Source organism: Brassica napus, chromosome A5 (assembly GCF_020379485.1).
Source record: "Brassica napus cultivar Da-Ae chromosome A5, Da-Ae, whole genome shotgun sequence".
Taxonomy (NCBI): Eukaryota; Viridiplantae; Streptophyta; class Magnoliopsida; order Brassicales; family Brassicaceae; genus Brassica; species Brassica napus.
The window spans coordinates 13,757,478-13,778,031 of NC_063438.1; the positions used below are offsets into that span (position 1 = coordinate 13,757,478).

The 20,554-nt window shown below is 43.2% G+C and overlaps 2 protein-coding genes across 2 annotated transcripts; both read left to right on the plus strand.

Annotated features, from left to right (window-relative positions):
* Window positions 1–1,422: 1,422 nt before the first annotated feature.
* Window positions 1,423–3,951, plus strand: LOC125608598 (meiosis-specific protein ASY2-like). The gene is made up of 5 exons (XM_048779017.1): window positions 1,423–1,642; window positions 1,717–1,851; window positions 1,934–2,832; window positions 2,920–3,742; window positions 3,941–3,951. Exons 1-5 carry the CDS (start codon window positions 1,423–1,425, stop codon window positions 3,949–3,951), a joined length of 2,088 nt encoding a protein of 695 aa, XP_048634974.1.
* Window positions 3,952–10,872: 6,921 nt separating this feature from the next.
* Window positions 10,873–14,056, plus strand: LOC106455005 (protein disulfide-isomerase 5-3). The gene is made up of 15 exons (XM_013897067.3): window positions 10,873–11,031; window positions 11,186–11,276; window positions 11,373–11,467; window positions 11,587–11,644; window positions 11,830–12,014; window positions 12,104–12,161; window positions 12,259–12,299; window positions 12,394–12,468; window positions 12,549–12,605; window positions 12,730–12,796; window positions 12,887–13,030; window positions 13,112–13,333; window positions 13,404–13,565; window positions 13,652–13,729; window positions 13,828–14,056. The coding sequence occupies exons 1-15, from the start codon at window positions 10,991–10,993 to the stop codon at window positions 13,903–13,905; spliced, it is 1,452 nt and encodes a 483-aa protein (XP_013752521.1). The 5' UTR covers window positions 10,873–10,990; the 3' UTR covers window positions 13,906–14,056.
* Window positions 14,057–20,554: the final 6,498 nt, after the last annotated feature.

A 20,554-nucleotide genomic window follows, 5' to 3' on the forward strand; every position in this document is an offset into this window, starting at 1 on the left:
GCTGACTATCCGAGCCATCGCTTTCTTTGGTCCGGGCCAGGCCTTCTATTCCTTGGGCCTTGTGGGATGGTTAGATCCATTCCCTACAGTAAGTCCCCCCGGTCCATCAATGAGCGAGGAGTTGCCTAGCTCATGATGGATTCTGGAACTTGAAGGTTCAAAGGAATAGAAGTCCTGTCGGGAGGTGGAAACGATGGGCCGCGGAAAAGGCTGTGGTGATGCCTTCTCTCGGAATTGTTGAATCGCAGGCTTCAAGATTTCAGTCGGCGTGTTTTGGTTAATTGCCGGTTTAACCAGTTTTAGGATAACCGTTGATTAATTACGACGAGAAGCCGGAAAGTCGCGGGAGTCGTTGGGATCTTAGGGAGAGTTTCGAGGCCCATTTAGGCCCGTTTAGACTTAATGATGATGCTTCGATTTTCCCCCGTCTCTTCTTTTCATGACACGTCGAGAAGCGGAATCGTCGCGAGGGTCCGCTGGGTTTTTAGGGGAGATTTCGAGGCCCATTTAGGCCCGAATAGGCCTAATGATGACACCTCGAGTTTCCCCCTTCTCTTTTCCTTATAAATACGCGGTCCTTCTCTCATTTCTTCAAGTTTTTCTCCGCGATCAAAGGTACTTTCTCTCTCTTTCCTTTATTTCTCTAAGTGTTGTTAGATTCATTCGAAGCATCCTTCGCCGTTACGCTCTGCGATGTCGTCGGGTCAGAGGTTATCGAGGCAGCAGAAAGGGAAGGCAGTCGCAGCGGCGTCAAATACGGCAAGAAATCCCGACGGGGATCGCGTCGGAGATCCAGAAGCGATTCATCGTGGGGCGATGATGGATACGGCGAACCTATCCCGTTCTCAGAGGCTTCTGGTCGCGGATGCCACGAGAGTTGCGAGGGAAGGGGGTGAGAATGTCGTTACGAGAGACGCGACGGAATGTGCGAGAGATGGGCAGAGCGGGGCGATGCCTGTTGAGTCGATCACCTTGAGGGCTCGACCTGTGGAGGGCGGTTCCTCGGAAAGCGACGATTCTGAGGCCGAACTATTCCCGACTATCTTCTACCCTGACGGGATTTTCGAAGAGCTTCCTCAGCTCCATACCGACTTATTGCGTCCTGCCTTCTTAGCCGGTCAGGACTGGGAAGGCGTAGAGAAGACAAAGTCGACTTCAGGAAGTGTGAAGAGGGTTCTTCGGGCTGCTGGCGCCATGGGCGTGACCTTCCTTGTGCCTACGGAAACGCAGAGGCCTTGGTCTCCTCCGATTGGGTACCAGACAGTGTATGAGTCCTATTTTCAGGGAGACACTCGCTGCTGATTCCCCATCCCGCGATTGATTACTGCATACGCCAGACGCCGAGATCTTGCGATCAGTAAGCTGCTGAATGGCTCGCTGCGACTAGCGGTTACTTTGTCGGTTTTGGCGGAGCAGATCGATATGCCGATGAGCGTCAGATCATTCGAGGAGATGACCTCAATAACCGATATGAAGGACGGCACCTACTCGGTGAAGATGCGACCGAACTGTAATGTATGTGCCGGTCATCCGAATAAGACGCAGAACTGGCAACGTTCCTACTTCTTCCTCAAGTCCGACAGCTCGGCCTTTGAGGAACCTCCCCAAAATGATTATCGAGTTCTTTGGAACCGTTCTTGCGGTAGATTATTCTGTCGCGATCCGTAAGCAACTTTGTCGATTCTAATCACGTATATTTTTTTGTTTTGTATGCAGTCGGCCATCCTACTTCTCCCGTTTATCCCGAAGATTTCTTGAGGAGTGTCTGTGCCGTCGCTCTGCTTCGAATCTATCGCTGGTCCGAGATCACCGTTAAGAAGATCCGCGAGCTTAAAGATCGAATCGCTCGAAGTATGCTTTCCCGCACCCTTTGATTACATCATTTTAGTCGTAAGATCTTTTGTCGCGTCTTGACTCTTCTGCATATTTTCAGGAGAGTGGAGATCCGACCTTCCGACCGTTCTTCCTATTCGCGCTAAGCGACCAGACATCTTCCCGAGAGATATCCAGAAACAAATTTCCGAGGCGAAGAAGATGGGCACTCTTCCTGATCTGAGCGCGATGATAGCGGCCCAGCTGGGGCTGACTAGCGGGGAAAGATCTTCGATGGCGGTTCCTCGTGCTGGCGAAGTTCCCCCTTCCGAAGCCAGAGGCGCGGGGAAGGGTAGAAAAAGGAAAAGAGGTGACGGCTCGGGAGTTGAGAGGAGTACCGAGGAGGCGAGTGATGTCCCTCCTTCTGGTGAACCTCAGAAGAAGAAAAAGAATAAGAGGACAAAGAAGAAGTCCGTTAGCGAGGAGTCGGGGAATCTCGAGGGACCGACCGAAACTGAGGGGGGAGATGTCCAGGAAGAAGAACTTCGTCCTGAGGAGGAGGTTCTCGCAGATGGGGCCCTTGGAGAAGAAGACGACAAGGAGAAAGCCGTCGGCAGGCAGGAGTCCGAGGCTTCTCTCGGAGATGCGGACTCAGATAACCTCGAAGAGGAATCTGAGGGGTCGCCACTTTTGATAAGAAGTCGTGACGACAAAGCAGATGGCGAGGAGCGATCTCCTGCTCCGATGTCTCCTTATGCAGAGGTTCCGGCCCGTCCCAATATCGGGGCCGTCCAGACTGGTACCTCTTCTCGCGGTGATGCCATCTTGAGGAGGGTGCCCGGAGTTAGCTTTCCTGACAAAGTCGACTTTCACTACGAGGGGCCGGCTCCGTTGGCGTACGTTCCGGAGAAATGCGGGGAGCTCTTTCGTCAGTTTAGGGGAAGGGCGAAACCTTTGCCCGCTGTGAAGGACCATATCTTCGGGGGAGAGTACGAGGAAGCGGCGAGGGCCAAATTGCTGGTAAATAACTCAACTTCCTCTTATCTTTTTCTTGCTCCATTACCCTAGTGCTAATTCCTCGCGGTTTTCGTTGCTTCGCGTCTTTAGGGGGACAGTGCGATGAATGTCTTGATTGACAAGTATGATACTGCGCTGAAGGGAGCTTTGGGCGAGCTCGAGCTAGCTAAGAAGGAGTTTGCTGAGAAGGAGGAGGTCCTTGCTCGCCAGCTGAGCGAGAAAAGGAGCGATCTCGAGAAGCTCAATGGTATGGTGAGTCGCACCATAACTCGGAGAGACGCGCTGAAGGCCGAGTTGGAGGCGTCCCGAGGTGTCGTCCGTGAGCTTGAACAGAAGAATGCTGATCTCGAGAGCGAGAAGGTCTCACTTACTGCGGCTCATGAGAGGGAGATGAAACGCCTTAGAGACTCCAGGATCCTAGAGGTCACAAAGGAAAGGGGAAGAGTAGAGGCCGAGATGGCCGCGAAAGCTAACCGTCGTTTCGCGAGGATTCGTTCCCGAGAAGAGCGACGAGGCCCCTATGATGAAGCTCGGTTACTTCATAGCCAAGCTTTTGGAACCAGGAAATGCCTCGAAGCCTTGAGGAGGGCTGGGAGCGACATCTCGCAAGCTACCATTGAGATATTCGCGGAGCAAGAGAGGAAATACGAGCAAGAGGCTGAAAAGCTCAAAGTGGGCGAGATTCCCGCGGGAGATCTCGCACTCTCTCCTCTTGTGTTGGACTCTCAGTTCGTGGATGCTCGAATCTTGGCGAGTTTCGACCCGTATGGGTCCAACGCCGGCTTGATCGATCCCGAGACCTCGCTGACTCTTCACACTCCGCTCACTCATCTGACCGAGGAGCGGCATTTGGGGCTGGACCCTTTTTCTTTGGGCTGGACCCTTTTTCTTTGGGCTGGACCCTCGGGGAGGGGTTTTTTTTTTTTTTTTTTTTTTTCGGCTGGACCCTTTTTCTTTGGGCTGCCTACGTATCCCTTTGCGGGAATCAAGCCATTCGTAGTTCTTAGATTGCGAGTAAAAGTGGCATTTGGGGCGCATTTACTTGATTCTTTTTTTTTTTTTTTTTTGGCGAGTAAAAGTGGCCTTTGGGGCGCATTTACTCGATTCTTAGATTGCGAGTAAAAGTGGCTTTTGGGGTGCATTTACTCGGGTTGGTGTTTGCCTTGACTAAGGATGGAAGAGGCGGAGATGTTTGGAGTTTCAGGCTCTCGGTACTGCTTCGCCTGTTGAAGTCTCGAGGCGGTATACTCCTGGCTTGATGACTTCGACTATCTTGTACGGTCCTTCCCAGTTGGCTCCGAGCTTGCCGGATTTCCACTCCTTAGTGTTTTCGAAGACCTTTCTTAAGACAAGGTTGCCCATTTCGAGAGGACGCGACTTGACCTTTTTGTTGTAATAGCTCTCGATTTGATGCTGGTAATTCTGGATACGGAGTAACGCTTGGTCGCGCTTTTCCTCGATGTCGTCGAGTGCGTCGAGGAGCATGTCGCGGTTGAGTTCAGCGTTCTTTGGCATTTGCGATCGGCGCAGACTCGTCACGTTCACTTCTGCGGGAGCCATTGCCTCGACGCCGTAGGCCATTAAGAAGGGTGTAGTCTTCGTCGCTCCGCGAGGAGTGGTTCTGTGGGACCACAGGACACCATCTAGTTCGTCTGCCCAGCAACCTTTCTTTAAGTCGAGTCGTTTCTTCAGACCGTCTGTGATGGTCTTGTTCGTCGATTCGGCTTGACCATTACTTTGCGGGTTTCTCGGGGTCGACATGTTGAGTCGAATGCGCCATCTGTCGCAGAAGCCCTTGAAATGATGCGAGATGAATTGCGAACCGTTGTCCGTGATTATCTCGTATGGGAGCCCGTGTCGGCAGATTATGTTCTTCCAGACGAAGTTTTGTACCTCCTTGTCGGTTATGCTGGTGTAGGCTTCGGCTTCAACCCATTTGGTGAAGTAATCGGTGAGGACCAGGATGAACTTCTTTTGTCGAGATGCTGGCATCGGACCAATGATGTCCATTCCCCATCGCATAAATGGGTATGGAGCAGTCAAGGTGTGGAGAAACTCCGTTGGGCTGTGTATGGTTTTGGCGTGACGTTGGCATTTATCGCATTTGCGCGCCTATGTCTCGCAGTCGGCGTTCATGGTTGGCCAGTAGAATCCGAGGTTTTTAACTTTTAGTGCGAGAGCTCGCCCGCCCGAGTGGTTGCCTGCTGCTCCTTCGTGTGTTTCGGCCATGACGAGTCTCGTTTCTTCGCCGGCGATACATTTGAGCAGTACCTTTGTTGCAGTCCATCGGTGTAGTTCCCCGTCCATGACGACGTAGTGTGCGCTGCGTCGTTTTAGTCGCCGGGCGTCCCATTTCTCGACGGGCAGTAAACCGTCCGCGAGGTAATCGATGAGTTCCTTGCGCCAATCTGTTGGGTGATCATCTTGCGAGGGAGGTTCCACTTCGTCGATGTCCATCGCGTCGTTGATCGCTGCTATAATCGCGGCCTGTTCTGCCTTCGTGTCGATGCTTGGTTTCTCGATTTTGTGGATCGGGATTGTCCTTTTGACTTGGTCGTGTAGCTTGCTTCCCAGAGCGGCGAGGGCGTCAGCACAAACATTTTCTCCGCGAGGAACCTTCGTGAGTTCGAAGAACTCGAAGTCTCGCGTAAGGTCCTGGACGAGTTTGAGGTAGGCGTACATCCTTTCGTTGCGGACGTCGTAATCACCGAGGTATTGGCTTACGACGAGTTGAGAGTCGCAGTAACCGCTGATTCTTTTGGCTTTCACCGCCTTGGCGAGACGGAACCCCGCGATGAGGGATTCGTACTCAGCTTCGTTGTTTGATGCCGCGAAACCAAAACTGAATGACTGCCGAATGAGTTCTCCTGTTGGTGATTGCAATTGCACTCCTGCTCCTGATCCTTTACTCGTGGATGAACCGTCGACGTGGAGGATCCAGTTTACACTTGGTAGGATGAGGTCTTGCTCCAGCTCTGGCGTTAACTCGATCAAGAAATCGGCAAAGACTTGTGACTTTGCTGCTGTGCGATTCTTGTATACGATGTCATGTTCGCTCAGCTCCATCGCCCATTTGGTCACCCGTCCCGACTGGTTAGTATTTTGCATAACCGTCCTGAGTGGTTGGTTGGACAGTACTTCGATCGTGTGCGACTGGAAGTAGGGTCGCAGTTTTCTGGCCGAGGTGACGACGGCTAGGGCCATCTTTTCGAGTGTTGGATATCTCTTCTCTGGCTCCGTCGTTCTTTTACTTGTGTAAAAGATTGGTTTCTGTTCTCCCCTATCTTCTCGAATCAATACGCTGCTGACGGCGGAGGATGTGACGGCAATGTAGAGAGATAGTGTGTCGCCGGCTTCTGGCTTTGATAGCACGGGTGGGGTCGTGAGATAATGCTTGAGTTGATTGAACGCCTCTTCGTATTTTTCATCCCAGACGAACCTCTTATTTCCCCTTAGTAGCTCGTAGAAGGGAAGACACTTGTCGGTCGATCGCGAGATGAACCTGTTGAGAGCTGCTATGCGTCCCGTTAGTCGCTGCACTTCGCGGCTGTTTTTCGGGCATGGAAGGTCGAGAATCGCCGAGATCTGCTTGGGGTTAGCTTCGATTCCTCGCTGAGTGACGATGTAGCCGAGGAATTCCCCGGAGGTGACACCGAAGGTACATTTGGTCGGGTTGAGCTTCATTCCATAGTCGTTCAAGATCTTGAAGCAGTCGCGTAAGTTATTTAGGTGGTCGTCGGCCTTGAGCGATTTGACTAACATATCGTCGATGTACACTTCCATGGTGTTGCCAAGCTGATCAGCAAACATTCGGTTAACGAGTCGCTGATAAGTCGCGCCGGCGTTTTTTAGCCCGAAGGGCATCACCTTGTAGCAATAAGTCCCTCTGTCGGTGATGAATGCTGTCTTCTCGCGATCATCGGGATGCATCAAGATCTGGTTGTATCCCGAGAAAGCGTCCATGAAGGTTAGGAGTTCGTTACCAGCGGTTGATTCGACGAGACGATCGATGTGAGGGAGTGGGTAACTATCCTTTGGGCATGCCTTGTTGAGGTCCGTGAAATCGACGCATATGCGCCATTTGCCGTTCTTCTTCTTGACGACGACCGGGTTGGCTAACCATTCAGGGTATCGAACTTCGGTAATAAAACCTGCGTCGAGGAGCCTGTCGACTTCGTCGTTCACTGCTTTAGATCTTTCTGGACCGAGTTTCCGTCGCTTCTGTCGGATGGGTTTGAACGTCGGGTCGACGTGCAGTTCATGGGAGGTAACTGCGGGGTTTGATACCCTTCATGTCGGAGGTCTTCCAGGCGAACGTTGAAGCGTTGTCTTTGATGAAAGAGATGATCCTTGAACATATGTCGTCGGACAGGTAGACGCCAACTCATATGATTTTCGTTGGGTCGGATTCATCAATTGCGACTTCGCGAACTTCCTCCTTCTGGGGGTATATCTTGTGGAGTGGTTTGCTGACGGAGTTGACGAGGGAAGCCTGTTGCTGCATCTTTACAGTTGCAATCAGCAGTTCTCTCGCGGCTTGTTGATCTACCGAATCGTCTGTGTTTTTCCGTCTTTGCCGGGAAACTTGACGCATTGATGGTACGTCGAAGGAACGGTTTTCATGGAATGCAACCATGGTGTTCCGAGGATGGCATTATAGGGAGCTTTGGCTCGGATGACGGAGAACTTGACGGTACGGGTTATACCACCTGCGTATACTGGGAGACGAATTGTTCCGATCATTTGCTCCGAGGCTCCGTTGAAGCCGGTGAGCGTGCGAGAGGAAAGCTTCATATCTTTTTAAATCGACTCCCATTTTGTCGAGTGTGTCGCGAAAGATGAGATCGACTGAGCTGCCGGTATCGATAAGGACTTTCGCGACTAGACATTCTCCGATGTCGAAGTCGACGAGGAGAGGATCGTTGTGTGGCAAGTGGACGCCCTTGGTATCTAGTGCCGAAAAAGTGATCTGGTGATCATTTTCGACTGGAGGAGGCCACTTCTTGGAGGTGGTGGCTTGTCGTTTGTAGTCTTTGACGGCTCGAACTGAGTCACCGCAAGGAGGTGATCTTCCCATTATGACGCTAATGTGCGGGGTGCGGGTAGCTCGCATTGATTCGAGTTGCTTCCTCAAATCATCAGTTGTGTTCTCGAATTTAGGAGTTTCTGCGGGCTTTTTCTTTTTTGATTCGAGACGTCGTCGCAGATCAGACCCTTTCGAACGGTTGAGTTGGATTAGTAGGTCATCGGCCTTTGAATTGAGCTGGTCGCGAAGGTTGCCGTTTTGACTTATTCTCCGGGCGCTGGATTTTGAGATGGTCGCACGGAGGTCGGCGCTTCCTACGTGTTCGTTCGTAGCGCTCTTTCGCTTTAATAGGGTGCGCAGGTCTTTATCTGTTATCGGGGGAGTGAGGGACTGCTCGGCTTTGCTATTCAGTTGGTCGTGTAAATCTGGTTGCACTGTCGAGGAGTCATCGTCGGAGGAGTCATAAGGGCGAGAGAGTATGACTTCCACTCGTCGCCGACGGCGCGGATGTTCGTCTTCTGACGAATCGTTGGCGGGGCCAACGTTGTTGACAGGAGTGCGCTCAGGGCTCGCTCTTTCCTCGCTCGGGGCCGTGTTCTGTTGAGACTTCTGTGCCTTCTTCTCCTTGTTCTTACTCCAACTTTTGGTGTTTTTCGGTGTCGTTGGAGAAGTGGGCATTTGAATTGTCCCGTTAGTGATCCCGTCGAAAAATTGCCCGATGAGGACTTTGCATTCTTTTGTATCATGGGAATCCCTTTTGTGGTAGAGGCACCATTTTTTTGGTTCCTTGGAGTTTGAACTCGCTGGTTCGGACGACTTTGATTGCTTCGAGGCGGAGTCTCGATCCGAGTGGTTCCAGGCTTTCTCTCGCGTGACTGCTGCTGTTTTTGGCGATTCCTCTTCGCCGACCGAGCTAACGTAGCCTCGCTTCTGAGTGGTATTCCCACCGGAGGAGTGCTGGCGGGGCTCAGGGCGGGTGTCGTTTGTTCGGGCGGGTCGTTGTTTCGCTGCTGCTTCTATTGCGAACTTCGCTCTTGTGTCTTCTTCCATGCGGATGAAGTTGTTCGAGCGAGCGATGGCGTCGGAAACAGATTTCGTCGGGTATCGGTAAAGATCCTGACGGAACGTGGAGTCAACGTGCAGAGTGTTCATCAGAGACTCGACAGCGATATGGTCAGGAATATCAACTTTCGAGACGATAGCCTTGAACTTCTCCATGAAGTCGCGGAGGCTTTGGCCGCTGGTATGAGTGAGGTTCCACAAATCTGACACGGTCGTTTCTTGGTTGGTTAACATGATATAATTCTTCAGGAAGGCCGTCGAGAGGTCGTGGAAACAATCGACGGAGTTTTCTCTGAGGCCTGTGAACCAAGTAAGAGCCGGTCCTTCTAGGGTTTCGACGAAGAGTTGGCAAAAGCCGGCGTCTTTGTCTTCGTCGGTCAGATTCGCGCGTCGCATCGCTATGTTGAAGGACGTGACATGAGTAGAAGGGTCGGAGAGACCTTTGAAAGTTGGAAGGCGAAGTTTCTCCATCTTCTGGAGCCGTACGCCGGTGACCCTTTGCGTGAAGGGCGTACGGAGAGATTCCGCGAGTACGTGCTCGATTTGGGGCGCCGAGGTCGTCACCTGGTGGATCTTTGAGTCGATGTCAAGGACCGACTGTTTCAACGCGGCTAGTTCGCTTGCGGTGTGTGCGTTGATGTCGTTACCGGCGCTCTGGTTGTCGTTACCGGCGCTCTGGTTGTTGTTGTCCCGCGCAGGTGCTACGTTGGTGGTTCGTTCATTGGCGAACAGGTGTCGACGGTACTGCGCCGTTGAAGCTTCGGCGTTTGCAGCGATAGGGGCGAGTATTTTTTCTATCGCTGTGATTTGGTCGACCACCGCCTTCTGCGCCGCTTCTTGTAGGGCGAGGCGTGCCAAGATGGTTTCCATAGACGCAGGAGGGGGTAGCGGAGTTACTGGTGTAGGCGTAGGTGTCACCTCGGGAGCTGGCATCACCTCGAGAGCCTCGCGCTCTTCGCCTGACGAAGAACTGTCGTTGCTGACAACCATAGTACTAACGTTACTTTGCTAAAGAGGCCCCACGGTGGGCGCCAACTGTTTGATCGGAAAACGGTGATAAAGGAAATGTGGGTTAAACAAAGACGTCTTATTATGGTCGGAAGAAACGTTCAGTCAGTTACAAGAGAAGTAAAGAGAGTGTGACAGAAGAGAGGCCGGTAACTCGATGAGCTACCGGAAAAGTACAAATAGCGGTCAGATGAAGCAAAGGTGAAAACCCTAATCTAGCCGCCAAGTGTTAGTCAGATGATTTCGGATCCCTTTCTCATTCCCCTTCCTTCTCCTTATATAGTCCTCTGATGTGTCGTTCTTGACCTAGTTTATGTCGTCTTTGTGGGCTTTCTTTATTGGGCCGAAAGGCCCGTACCCATCCGAGCGGTTGCCGAGTTGGATGCCTCTTAGTCGACGACGGTCGACTCAAGGTACTCTAGAAGCGAGCCGAGAGACTGACCTTTTAAGCCGACTATCCGAGCCATCGCTTTCTTTGGTCCGGACCAGGCCTTCTATTCCTTGGGCCTTGTGGGATGGTTAGATCCATTCCCTACACTTAGGATTTCTCGGGTGCTCATTTCTTTTCCGGAAGCTTCTCCAATCAACTCAGGTATCTCCCAACATTTTCATAGCCACTCATTGTTTGAACTACACCGACGGCACTTCTTCTCTAGCTGAGTTTTTTTTCTGAAACTGCGGCGTTTTGTGAAACCACAAACGGTGTCGCTTCTCTGGTCAAAGGTTAAAATTAATTTTATTATTTTAATCATTATTTAAAAAAAATAAAATAAAAAAGGTCAAAGTTCAAAAAGATCAAAACTGATTTACTTCCCTTCCATACTAGGATTAGATACCATAATTATAATTATATGATATGATTCCTTTCTATATTATTTAAGAAAGAGAATTACAAATATATAAACTTTAAATGATGAAAAATCTTCATTCCGTTTAAAAGAAAGATAACATTTGAGTTTAGTTAAGTGGGAATCACACAGGAACAGGTTAAGAGATACAGAGAGGAGAGAGAGCTCATTGTAGGGATCTGCTTCTGTTTAATTCCCTTTCTTGTTTCTCGCAGCCATGGTTTCCACCACCAAGATCAAGTCCGTTGATTTCTACAGGTAACCATCCTCTCTTGCATTTACTCTCCTGTGTCCCTATTCTGATGATATTATTGGCTTTTGATTCACATGCATATAGTCTCGACCTTTACTCTGTATATTTGGATACTTACTCTGAGAATTGTATACTTATGCTGTTTGTGTTGTTCTTCAGGAAAATCCCAAGAGACTTGACAGAGGCATCTCTCTCTGGTGCTGGATTGTCCATTATAGCTGCCCTCGCTATGGTCTTCTTGTTTGGAATGGTAACCTCTTTGCCTTGTTTCCATCTTCACAACTTTACAGTATTATATGCTTCTTGCACTGTCAGCTGATTCTCTAGCTAATGGTTTTACTTGCAGGAACTGAGTACTTATTTGGCAGTTACCACCAATACATCTGTTATAGTTGACAACAGCTCTGATGGGGACTTCTTACGCATTGATTTCAACGTCAGGTAGGCTGAACAACAACCAACATGCATGCCATTTTAACAGTATCATTCTTTTTATGACTATGTTTCAGTCTTCACTACAATGCTGGTCATTTCTTGATAAGTTGACCCTTTTTCTGTAGCTTTCCTTCCCTCTCATGTGAATTTGCATCGGTTGATGTCAGCAACGTGTTGGGAACTGTAAGTTTTCTGTTTCCACTTCTCAGTCTTTGTCTGATGATTGCTGTATACTATGAAATGAGAGGAAAATAACAAAGGTATTGACATCACAGAGAATGGTTCTTAGAGTGTACGTTAGATTGTACAACAACATTAGTTAAAGTTATATATAACCTATGTTTAAACTTTGTTAATATTTTTTTCAGAAAAGGTTGAATCTAACAAAAACGATTAAGAAAGTCCCTATTGATCCGCATTTAAGAGCCACTGGTGCAGAAGTCCACTCCACCTCTGGCTTACATCTCATCAACCATGGAGACGAAGATCATGGTAACAATACATATGCTGCTATACCGTTAACTGGTGCTACCTTTGACAAGTTTTCACATCAGTAAGTAGTTGACAACTTCTTCTATTTTATGTATACTACTATTAGTACATGTCCAAGGGTTTAACTGAAATGGAACTTTCGTTGTGCAGTTTTCAAATCTTGGTTGTTAATTTCTATGCTCCATGGTGCTACTGGAGTAATCGCTTGGTAATGTTGGTTTAATTACCTATGTTAGGTCCATAAAATATGTAAATGCTTACTATTTTACAACGTTTCTTTTGTTCTCTCTGCTAAACATTTTCAGAAACCATCTTGGGAGAAAGCAGCTGAAATAACAAGACAGAGGTGCGTAGTTAGTTGTGTTCTTTTCCGTTTTTTATTAAACGGTTAAGAATTATTAAGTCATGCTTTTCTGATGATTTCTATTTGGAGTTTGCAGATATAATCCTGAAACTGATGGGCGTGTTCTTCTAGGAAGCGTTGACTGCACAGAAGAAACTACTCTATGCAAGAGGTATATATATATATATACCAAGTTTGATGTTTTCTCACCTATTTCTTGTTAAAGTTTATTGTATCAAATGAAATTTTCAGGAACCATATACAAGGCTACCCATCTATCAGGATTTTCCGCAAAGGCAGTGATCTTAAGTGAGCAAATTGCTCTTCATGTCATCTACTTGAAGCCATTTATTCTTCTCTATTTATGTAAACTCCACATCCTCTTTGGTTATCAATTGTTTTTTATAATGGTCACTCTCAAATCTTTGTGCAGGGAGGACCATGGCCACCATGAACATGAATCTTACCATGGAGATAGAGACACAGAGAGCATACTCAAGGTAATACTAGTCTAAGTTAGATTCAACCATTAGGAATGAATATATGAGTGCACCAGTTTGTACAAATTTACAATGATTTGTTTCATCCAGATGGTGGAAGAACTGCTCAAACCTATCAAAAAGGAGGACCACAAGTTAGCTTTAGATGGTAAAACTGATAATGTGGTTTCAGGTATTAAAAAGGCACCAGTTAGTGGTGGTTGTAGAATCGTAGGCTATGTGCGTGCCAAGAAGGTAAAAGTGAAGTTATTAATGTTCTAGTTTTTATCTTCTAATGGTGTACCATTTTGGTATTGATATTGGTTTTTGATTCAGGTCCCTGGAGAAATCATTATCTCAGCTCATTCAGGAGCTCATTCGTTCGATGCTTCTCAAATGAACATGTCTCATTATGTTTCCCATCTCACCTTTGGTAAAATGATTTCAGAAAGGTTGTTGACTGATATGAAACGCTTAATGCCTTATCTTGGCCTAAGCCATGACAGACTTAATAGCAAATGGTTCGTAAATGAAGGACAGTTTGCTGCTAATGTTACCGTAAGTCCCACCCTTTTTTTTTTTTTACTTTCCTAGTCGGGGTTTACACTTTTAACGTGTGAAAATACAGATCGAACACTATCTTCAAGTAGTCAAAACAGAGGTCGTTTCAAGAAGATTCGGTCAAGAACACTCAGTGATAGAGGAGTATGAGTATACGGCTCATAGCAGTGTGGCTCATGGTTACTATTACCCTGTTGCCAAGTTTCGCTTTGATCTCTCTCCTATGCAGGTTTCTCTTTCAGCATTTGATCTCTCACCAGTCACCAATGTCAATTCATACTCTCCTCTCTTAAAACTTCCCTATGTTTTTTGTAGGTCTTAATAAGTGAGAACCCAAAGTCATTCTCACACTTCATCACAAATGTTTGCGCCATCATAGGTGGTGTTTTCACGGTATAGTATTTTTTTTTGTTCATTCTCTCAGTCTTAACTTTGTTTCATTTGCTTATGTACTCCATGGTGACTGTATGAATCTGCTTGTTGGGTTTTAGGTTGCGGGGATACTAGATTCGATATTTCAAAACACATTCAGACTGGTGAAGAAGATCGAGCTTGGAAAAAACATTTGATCAAGAGTGAATGAGTGGTTTAGATGTTACTTCTTTTCAGTTTCTTGTAAGATCTTAAAACCATAGAAAATACTCAGTTCTTACATACCTTGTAGACTAAGTTTGTTTTGGAATATCAGTTTCATAGAATAAGGAAACAATGTTGGCTGTACGTCTTTATTTCTTCATGATTCTTGATGTTTTTTTTTTAATTTTCTCCATCATTTGTCTTTATCATTCATATTTGTATATAGGTCTAATGGTATTATGAATATTGTATATCATTTACACTAGCTGAAAAGAGAGAACAATACACACACACAGACACTTATTTACTATTTTACTAACATAAATGAACAGATAAAGAAACAGAAGGCAAAACAGTAGGAGTCTCTTAAGTGATAGAGCACTGGGTTAAGTCTAGCGCATAAAAAGAAAATTGGGGATTAATCGAAAATTACACTGATCGGAATTTTTAGATTGTTTACTATATTATAAAACATGTTAATCTTTAATTGTGTATAATATTAATATATTTTTATGTTTAAGACCGTATAAAACACACAAATAGAATATATAAACTTAATATAGTGTAATTTTCAACAAAATTATGAATATAAATGATATTTATAAAATTTTAGATCAAAAAATAATTAAAAATAAAATAATAAAAATATAGATTAAACGTCCTTTCGGCGGTTTAGACGGAGAAAATCGGATATCTGGTTTTTTAAACCGATTTGGCATAAATCGGAACAGAAGAGTGATGTATAGCGCTCAGGCAGCCGCCTAGACTATACGGCCGATTTTTAGAACATGCCTTATGACCCATCTAGCCTAGGCGGCTGATTTTTAGTACAGGGCTTACAACCCATCTAAATAAATCAAATCTAAAACGTTTATAAGCATGTCGACAAGAGAAACAAAACTTAGCCCCGATATAAATAAAAATGGTGATGATTGACTGATCATAACATTTTCGGCAAAGGAAAAAATAATAGTGTAATGATTATTTAATGATAGTGATAATGATAACTAAGTGAGTGAGAGGATGATAGTGAGAGTGAGAGTGAGAGTAAGAGTGGAAAACTGAATGTTCTTCAGATAAGACAGCGAAAGAGGAGGCCTAAAAGTAGTTGAATGGGCTTCATTTTATTGTTAACAATATAATATAATGTCGATGAACCTGACCTTTACACGTGTCGATATAAAAATGGTGCCGACATCTACATTCTACGGCCATACCATATCACTCGTGAGTCGTGACTGAATTATAATGTTGGTTTCTGGATTTGGCACAAAAAAAACTTATATTTTATTCGGTCAAGTCAATTTAAATTCAATTCAATCCAATTCAATAACTATCACTTGATTACTACAATACATCGTCGACATTGAGGATTTGATTTCATGAGTTATGAGTCTTATTTGACTTTTAAATACTGTTGTTATAAAGATCTTACCGGATAGGAGTCACATTTTTCACACTCCAATTACAAACATATTCTCTTTATAGTTGTATTATTAAGAAATAATAGTTTATCTTTTCAGAAAAGGAACTATATTCATGCTTAATTAGGCGTTGTAGTGCTTAAACTATGTGCCCTTGTACCCTCCTTTGTTGCTTGAGCTGTGCAGATTTCATCACCATAGATGTGTATCCATTTTTACATACCAAATGCCATTGGCTCAAATGGAAAATACTGAAGACAAAGTCTAGAGGTCACATGATTGAGTGATGCTTAGGATGATTCTAAAATTACATGTTCTAGTCTCGACCTGGAGGATTTATGAACTTACAAACTTCTAGTTAAGGAGTCTAGAGGGAATCTTGGAGTTTCAGGTCAGAAGACGATGTGGTCTTTCCGGCCGTCTGGTTTGACAATAGTGATTTTAACGATTGAAAAAAAATCTAATCTTGTTCCATGTCTCCTTTCTAATATGCAGGTTGAGATAAATTTATCTTTTGAAAATGACTTCAGCTTTTTTTCTGACAGAAAATGTCAGTTTCTGGAACTGATCTTTGAGGCGACTACTAGTGGTTAATGTTTGTGGTTGGGTCCTTTCCTTCGTGTTTTGATCTATTACCAAATTTAGTAGCTGATAAATAGGCTTCAGTTATGTGAGTTATGTTGGTTCTCTTGTTGGAATTCAGATTTTTTATTAGAATGCAGTTTTTAAGTTTATTTATTTATCTCGTAGAAGATCTATTGTGTTTTCTAGATGCTTAGTTTTAGTCTGTTTGGCCTTCCGTTTATGCAGTTCAACCTCGTGCAACATCGGTCTCAACTTAGACAAAATTAACAAAAACAATTAAAACGAATCTATTTAAATTTGAGAACTTTGTCGTTTTACAATTAAGAAAATCGTCAAAGTTGGCTATCTAAACAAAAATAACAAAGATAATAAAGAAAGAGCCTATTTAAATTTGATAATTTTGTCGTTTTATACGTGTTCTCGTTTAATTTCTAGTGTAGACTTTTTTTTTTCACTTTCTTTGATGTAATTTATTACAAATCAGTTTCAACAAAAAGCAAAGTATTGATAAACACACATAAATAATAATCATTAGTTTACATATCCTGGTTGAACATATACACACATAAATAATAATCATTAGTTTACATATCCTGGTTGAACATATTACATACTTGTTGACAAAGAAGATTTTGTTGAAGCAAATTTTGGATATCATGGACGTATGAAGTTCAGAAAATATTCTTAATGATTCAAGTTTATAGTTAAAGTATACAGTAACTAAATCTGAAGCTCTAAAGTATTTATATCAGTTTTTTTTGGCAACTTCTTGAGATTTATCTAAAACAGTAAAATGTCACATGTTGGGTGTTTTGACACATTTGAAGTTCATAATAGTTTTCCGGAATATTTGTATATTTTTATCCAGTTACAAACCCTTTTTTTTTTTGCAAACAGTTACAAACCTTTTTTTTTTGGCAAACAGTTACAAACTTGGAAGAAAAGAAAAAAAAAACATAACCAGAAATTTGGTAATTCTCGTGCTTCATTGATATATAATCCACATGAAAAGCGAAAACGTGTAGGATATACACTTTAAATTGAAAATATTGGGCTTTTACAATATTTTATATCGTGTGATATCATGTGAAATAATGCTTTTATGGAAACACTGCAAAATAATGATTTATTAAATCCCTTCTATATTAAAGGAGAAGCGTGTTGACACTAAACTGGATACATATCACGTGTATAAGCATTGTAATAAATGTGTTCGCACTAAAATGGACACATGTCACATGTAGAGAGGTTTTCATATGTTTTTTAATATAAAACTCACATGCATGGTTTTTCTTTACGTTATTTTTACTGTTTACGAATAGACCTGGACAAATTATTCATAAATTTTGATTCGATTCGTTATCCGTTTTGATTCGAACCAAAAAATCTGGATATCCGTTACTCTACGAAACAAATCAAATACTAAACTGCAATATTCGTTAAAAAAAACCAAATCACAAATATCAATATTTATAGGAACGGATATCCAATTTGATTTGTTATATATATTTAAAGAATTATATATAAGTTATATATTATGGTTTATATGAATTTTACAATATTTTTGTTTTAAAATAATTTCATTTTAAGAATATTATTTTTCATGTATTATTTTGAAAAAAATGTCATTTAATATTAATTAATAGTATCTTTATACATTTATCAACCATCTTTATATACTTTTACATACACATACATGTGCACATTGACGTGAGCACCTTCTACAACTGATATCTAATTTTTTTGGAAGTTAAAATATTTATTTTCTTAATGTGTCTTTCACTATCGACCAAATTGTAGTAAAATGATTTTTCTTAATAATTTTCTTTTTTAACTATTATCCGTTTAGAAACTATAATATGAAACTATTGGTTCTACATCACGACTATCTAAGAATCATAACATGAAAACAAACAAATAATAGTAATTTTTAATTATCACAGGAAAAAAAACAAAAACATCAAATATTTTAACCGAACAAACCAAATAAATATTGATTTAACATGATAGTTATATTTTAGGAGATTAAAAACAAAAAAAAAAATAACCTAAAACCAAACTGATATCCAAATTTAACAGATTAATGTCTTCTTATTAAAAAATAATGAAACTAATAATCACATTCCGTGCAAGACGCAGATTATTACCTAGTAAGAGTAATATAATATAGAGTATTTGCACTATGTAGTAACGAACGAGATATATATTAGCTGACCATGTAATGTTTTTATATAATTAGCTCAATGGTCACAGTGACTACATGACATTACCGTAATATCCTAGACGAAGCTTAGCTTAATACGTAGTCGTCATCGTAAATCGTATTGTAGCTATCTAGGTTTGTCTGCTAACTAGAAAGTGTGTCAGATTTTTGTAGTGTTCAAGTGGATTCGATTTGCGTATACATTTTTTAATATGTGGCCATAAGGAGCGCATGCTTAACACTGTTTTTTCATTATCGACAAATCTGAGTATTATATTAATTAACTGAGCGTAGCTTACGAACAACGGCTAAACAATGATGATTAACCCAAAACCTTTTCGAAAATTGGTCTGTCCACCTTTTTAGTTATAACTGTACTGTAAAGCTGATATAATTCGATTTTAAAGTCGACATGATCAAGATTTTGTACGTTGATGTTTATTATCGTGATTCAGTTATGTAATTAGTATCTTTACACTAGCTGACTACATTGTAAACTAACAATTTCAATAGAGGATATGTGTACAAATTAGAATTTATACTCGAATAGAAATATTACAATTAGATCGCAATATTACAATCAAAGTTCATAACTCCATAGTTTAGATCAAGAAACATAACATTCCACTTACCATTCCGGAAACACAGGATTAACATACTTTAAACAAGGATCGAGAAAGATATGACATAGGGAGAAAGATAAAACATTATTATCGTGACTTAAACAAGAAGCGTAGATCTAGTTCTTGAGCATGTAGACTAGTGTAGCAGTCATCAGAATAAAACCACCCCAGGACATTGCGAACATTTGTCTAAGCATTTTTTCACGCTTTAGAAGCTCTTCTTGGAAGATCTCGTGATCAACAACATCAGATACAGTTTCAGCTGCCACGCGAAGAGCACGCTCACGAACCAGTTGCTCTCTTGCTTCTCGTACAGACACGTTGAGGCGGTTGATGTCCGATCGGTATCGTCGGATCTGATCTCGCGCCTCCAACAAGCTTTCTTTCTGCCAACCTCCTGGCTTCTCATCGTCTGCCCAGATTACAATTCCATGTTCTTCACACTTGTAAAATCGTCTTCCAAGATTTGCATCAGTCCATGACACGACGGACCATGAGACTGACGCACCGAAACAGCAGAAGTTGACGAAGATGAGTTACAGTTTGCCATTTTGATTCAGTAAAGGTAAAAGTGAGAAATGAAGAGTACAAGTGAAGACAGAGTTTTGGACATATCTAGTAGGAGAGTTGGCGCGTGAAAGCCACAGGGTTTTCTAATATTGACACGTGCACTACACCACTATCTTCTAGTAGAAACCATATACGTCTAATCTATCCAGCTCAATTGCTTGATACTGTTAAAATAACCGGGTTTTGGTTTAAAATTGGTTGTCGATTCAATTTCGAATCTGGTTTGCTTGGAAACTACAACTCAAAAAAAAATGGAAATCAAAACGTTATTAAGATGGCGTGTCAGAGTGCAAGCTATTCCTAGAGATAATGATTACACCTATGTTTTGGTAGGCGGCAAGCATTAACCCAATGCATGAGCTTGATTATGTCAGTGTCCATATCTCTATCTCTGCTATTGTGTCTGGATATAGGCACTGCATCTCGCTATAAATGCACACTGCATCTACTCCAGTTCCATTAAGAAACCTTAAATCCGTTTTCATCTGTTTCCATTAAGAAACCTTAAACCTGTTTTCTTCTGTTTTCTCCGGATATTGTAGAGAACTTGAAATTAAAGAAGAGGTTTGTCTTATTGAATCTTTACTTCTATCATTTATTATGATGTCGGTCCGTTTATAGTTTGTGGGGTCGCAAATATATTCTCTTCTCTTCTGCATGATTTACTTCTTATCTCTTCCCTCTATATAGCGACAACGTCTCTCGTCTGATTATGTTATTTCGAAAATGTTTGTCTCAGATGGTGATGCTTTTGCGTCTCCTTCAAGGTGTGTGGACCAAAACAGCAATCGGAGACTGGCGTTTTGAATCATCATCAGTTTACCTTGGTGAAACTCTCTTAGTCAGAGAGAACGAAACCTATGAAGATCTGACCAACATGGTTAGGGCGAGGCTTATGTTGAATCAAACCACACCTCTCGTTCTAACATATCAGCTCCCTCAATGGATGCTTGTACCTGAGGGCAACAGAACCCCCCCCCCCTTCACCATTCGTACCAACAACGATGTTGAGGTGATGACGAGTGGGTTTACGACCCGGACCCTACACTTAATGTCACATTCGGTCCACAGAATGTTGCCAAATACCAGTTCCACTGTAGATCTCCATTTACAGTTGGCTCTATGACCTTCCTCGGCGACGGGACAACGGAAGTTCAACACCGTCATGCTATTAGGGGTAACGTTCCTTCTTTAAACCGTGGCGATTATTTATTCAATTAATTCATTGACCTTTTAA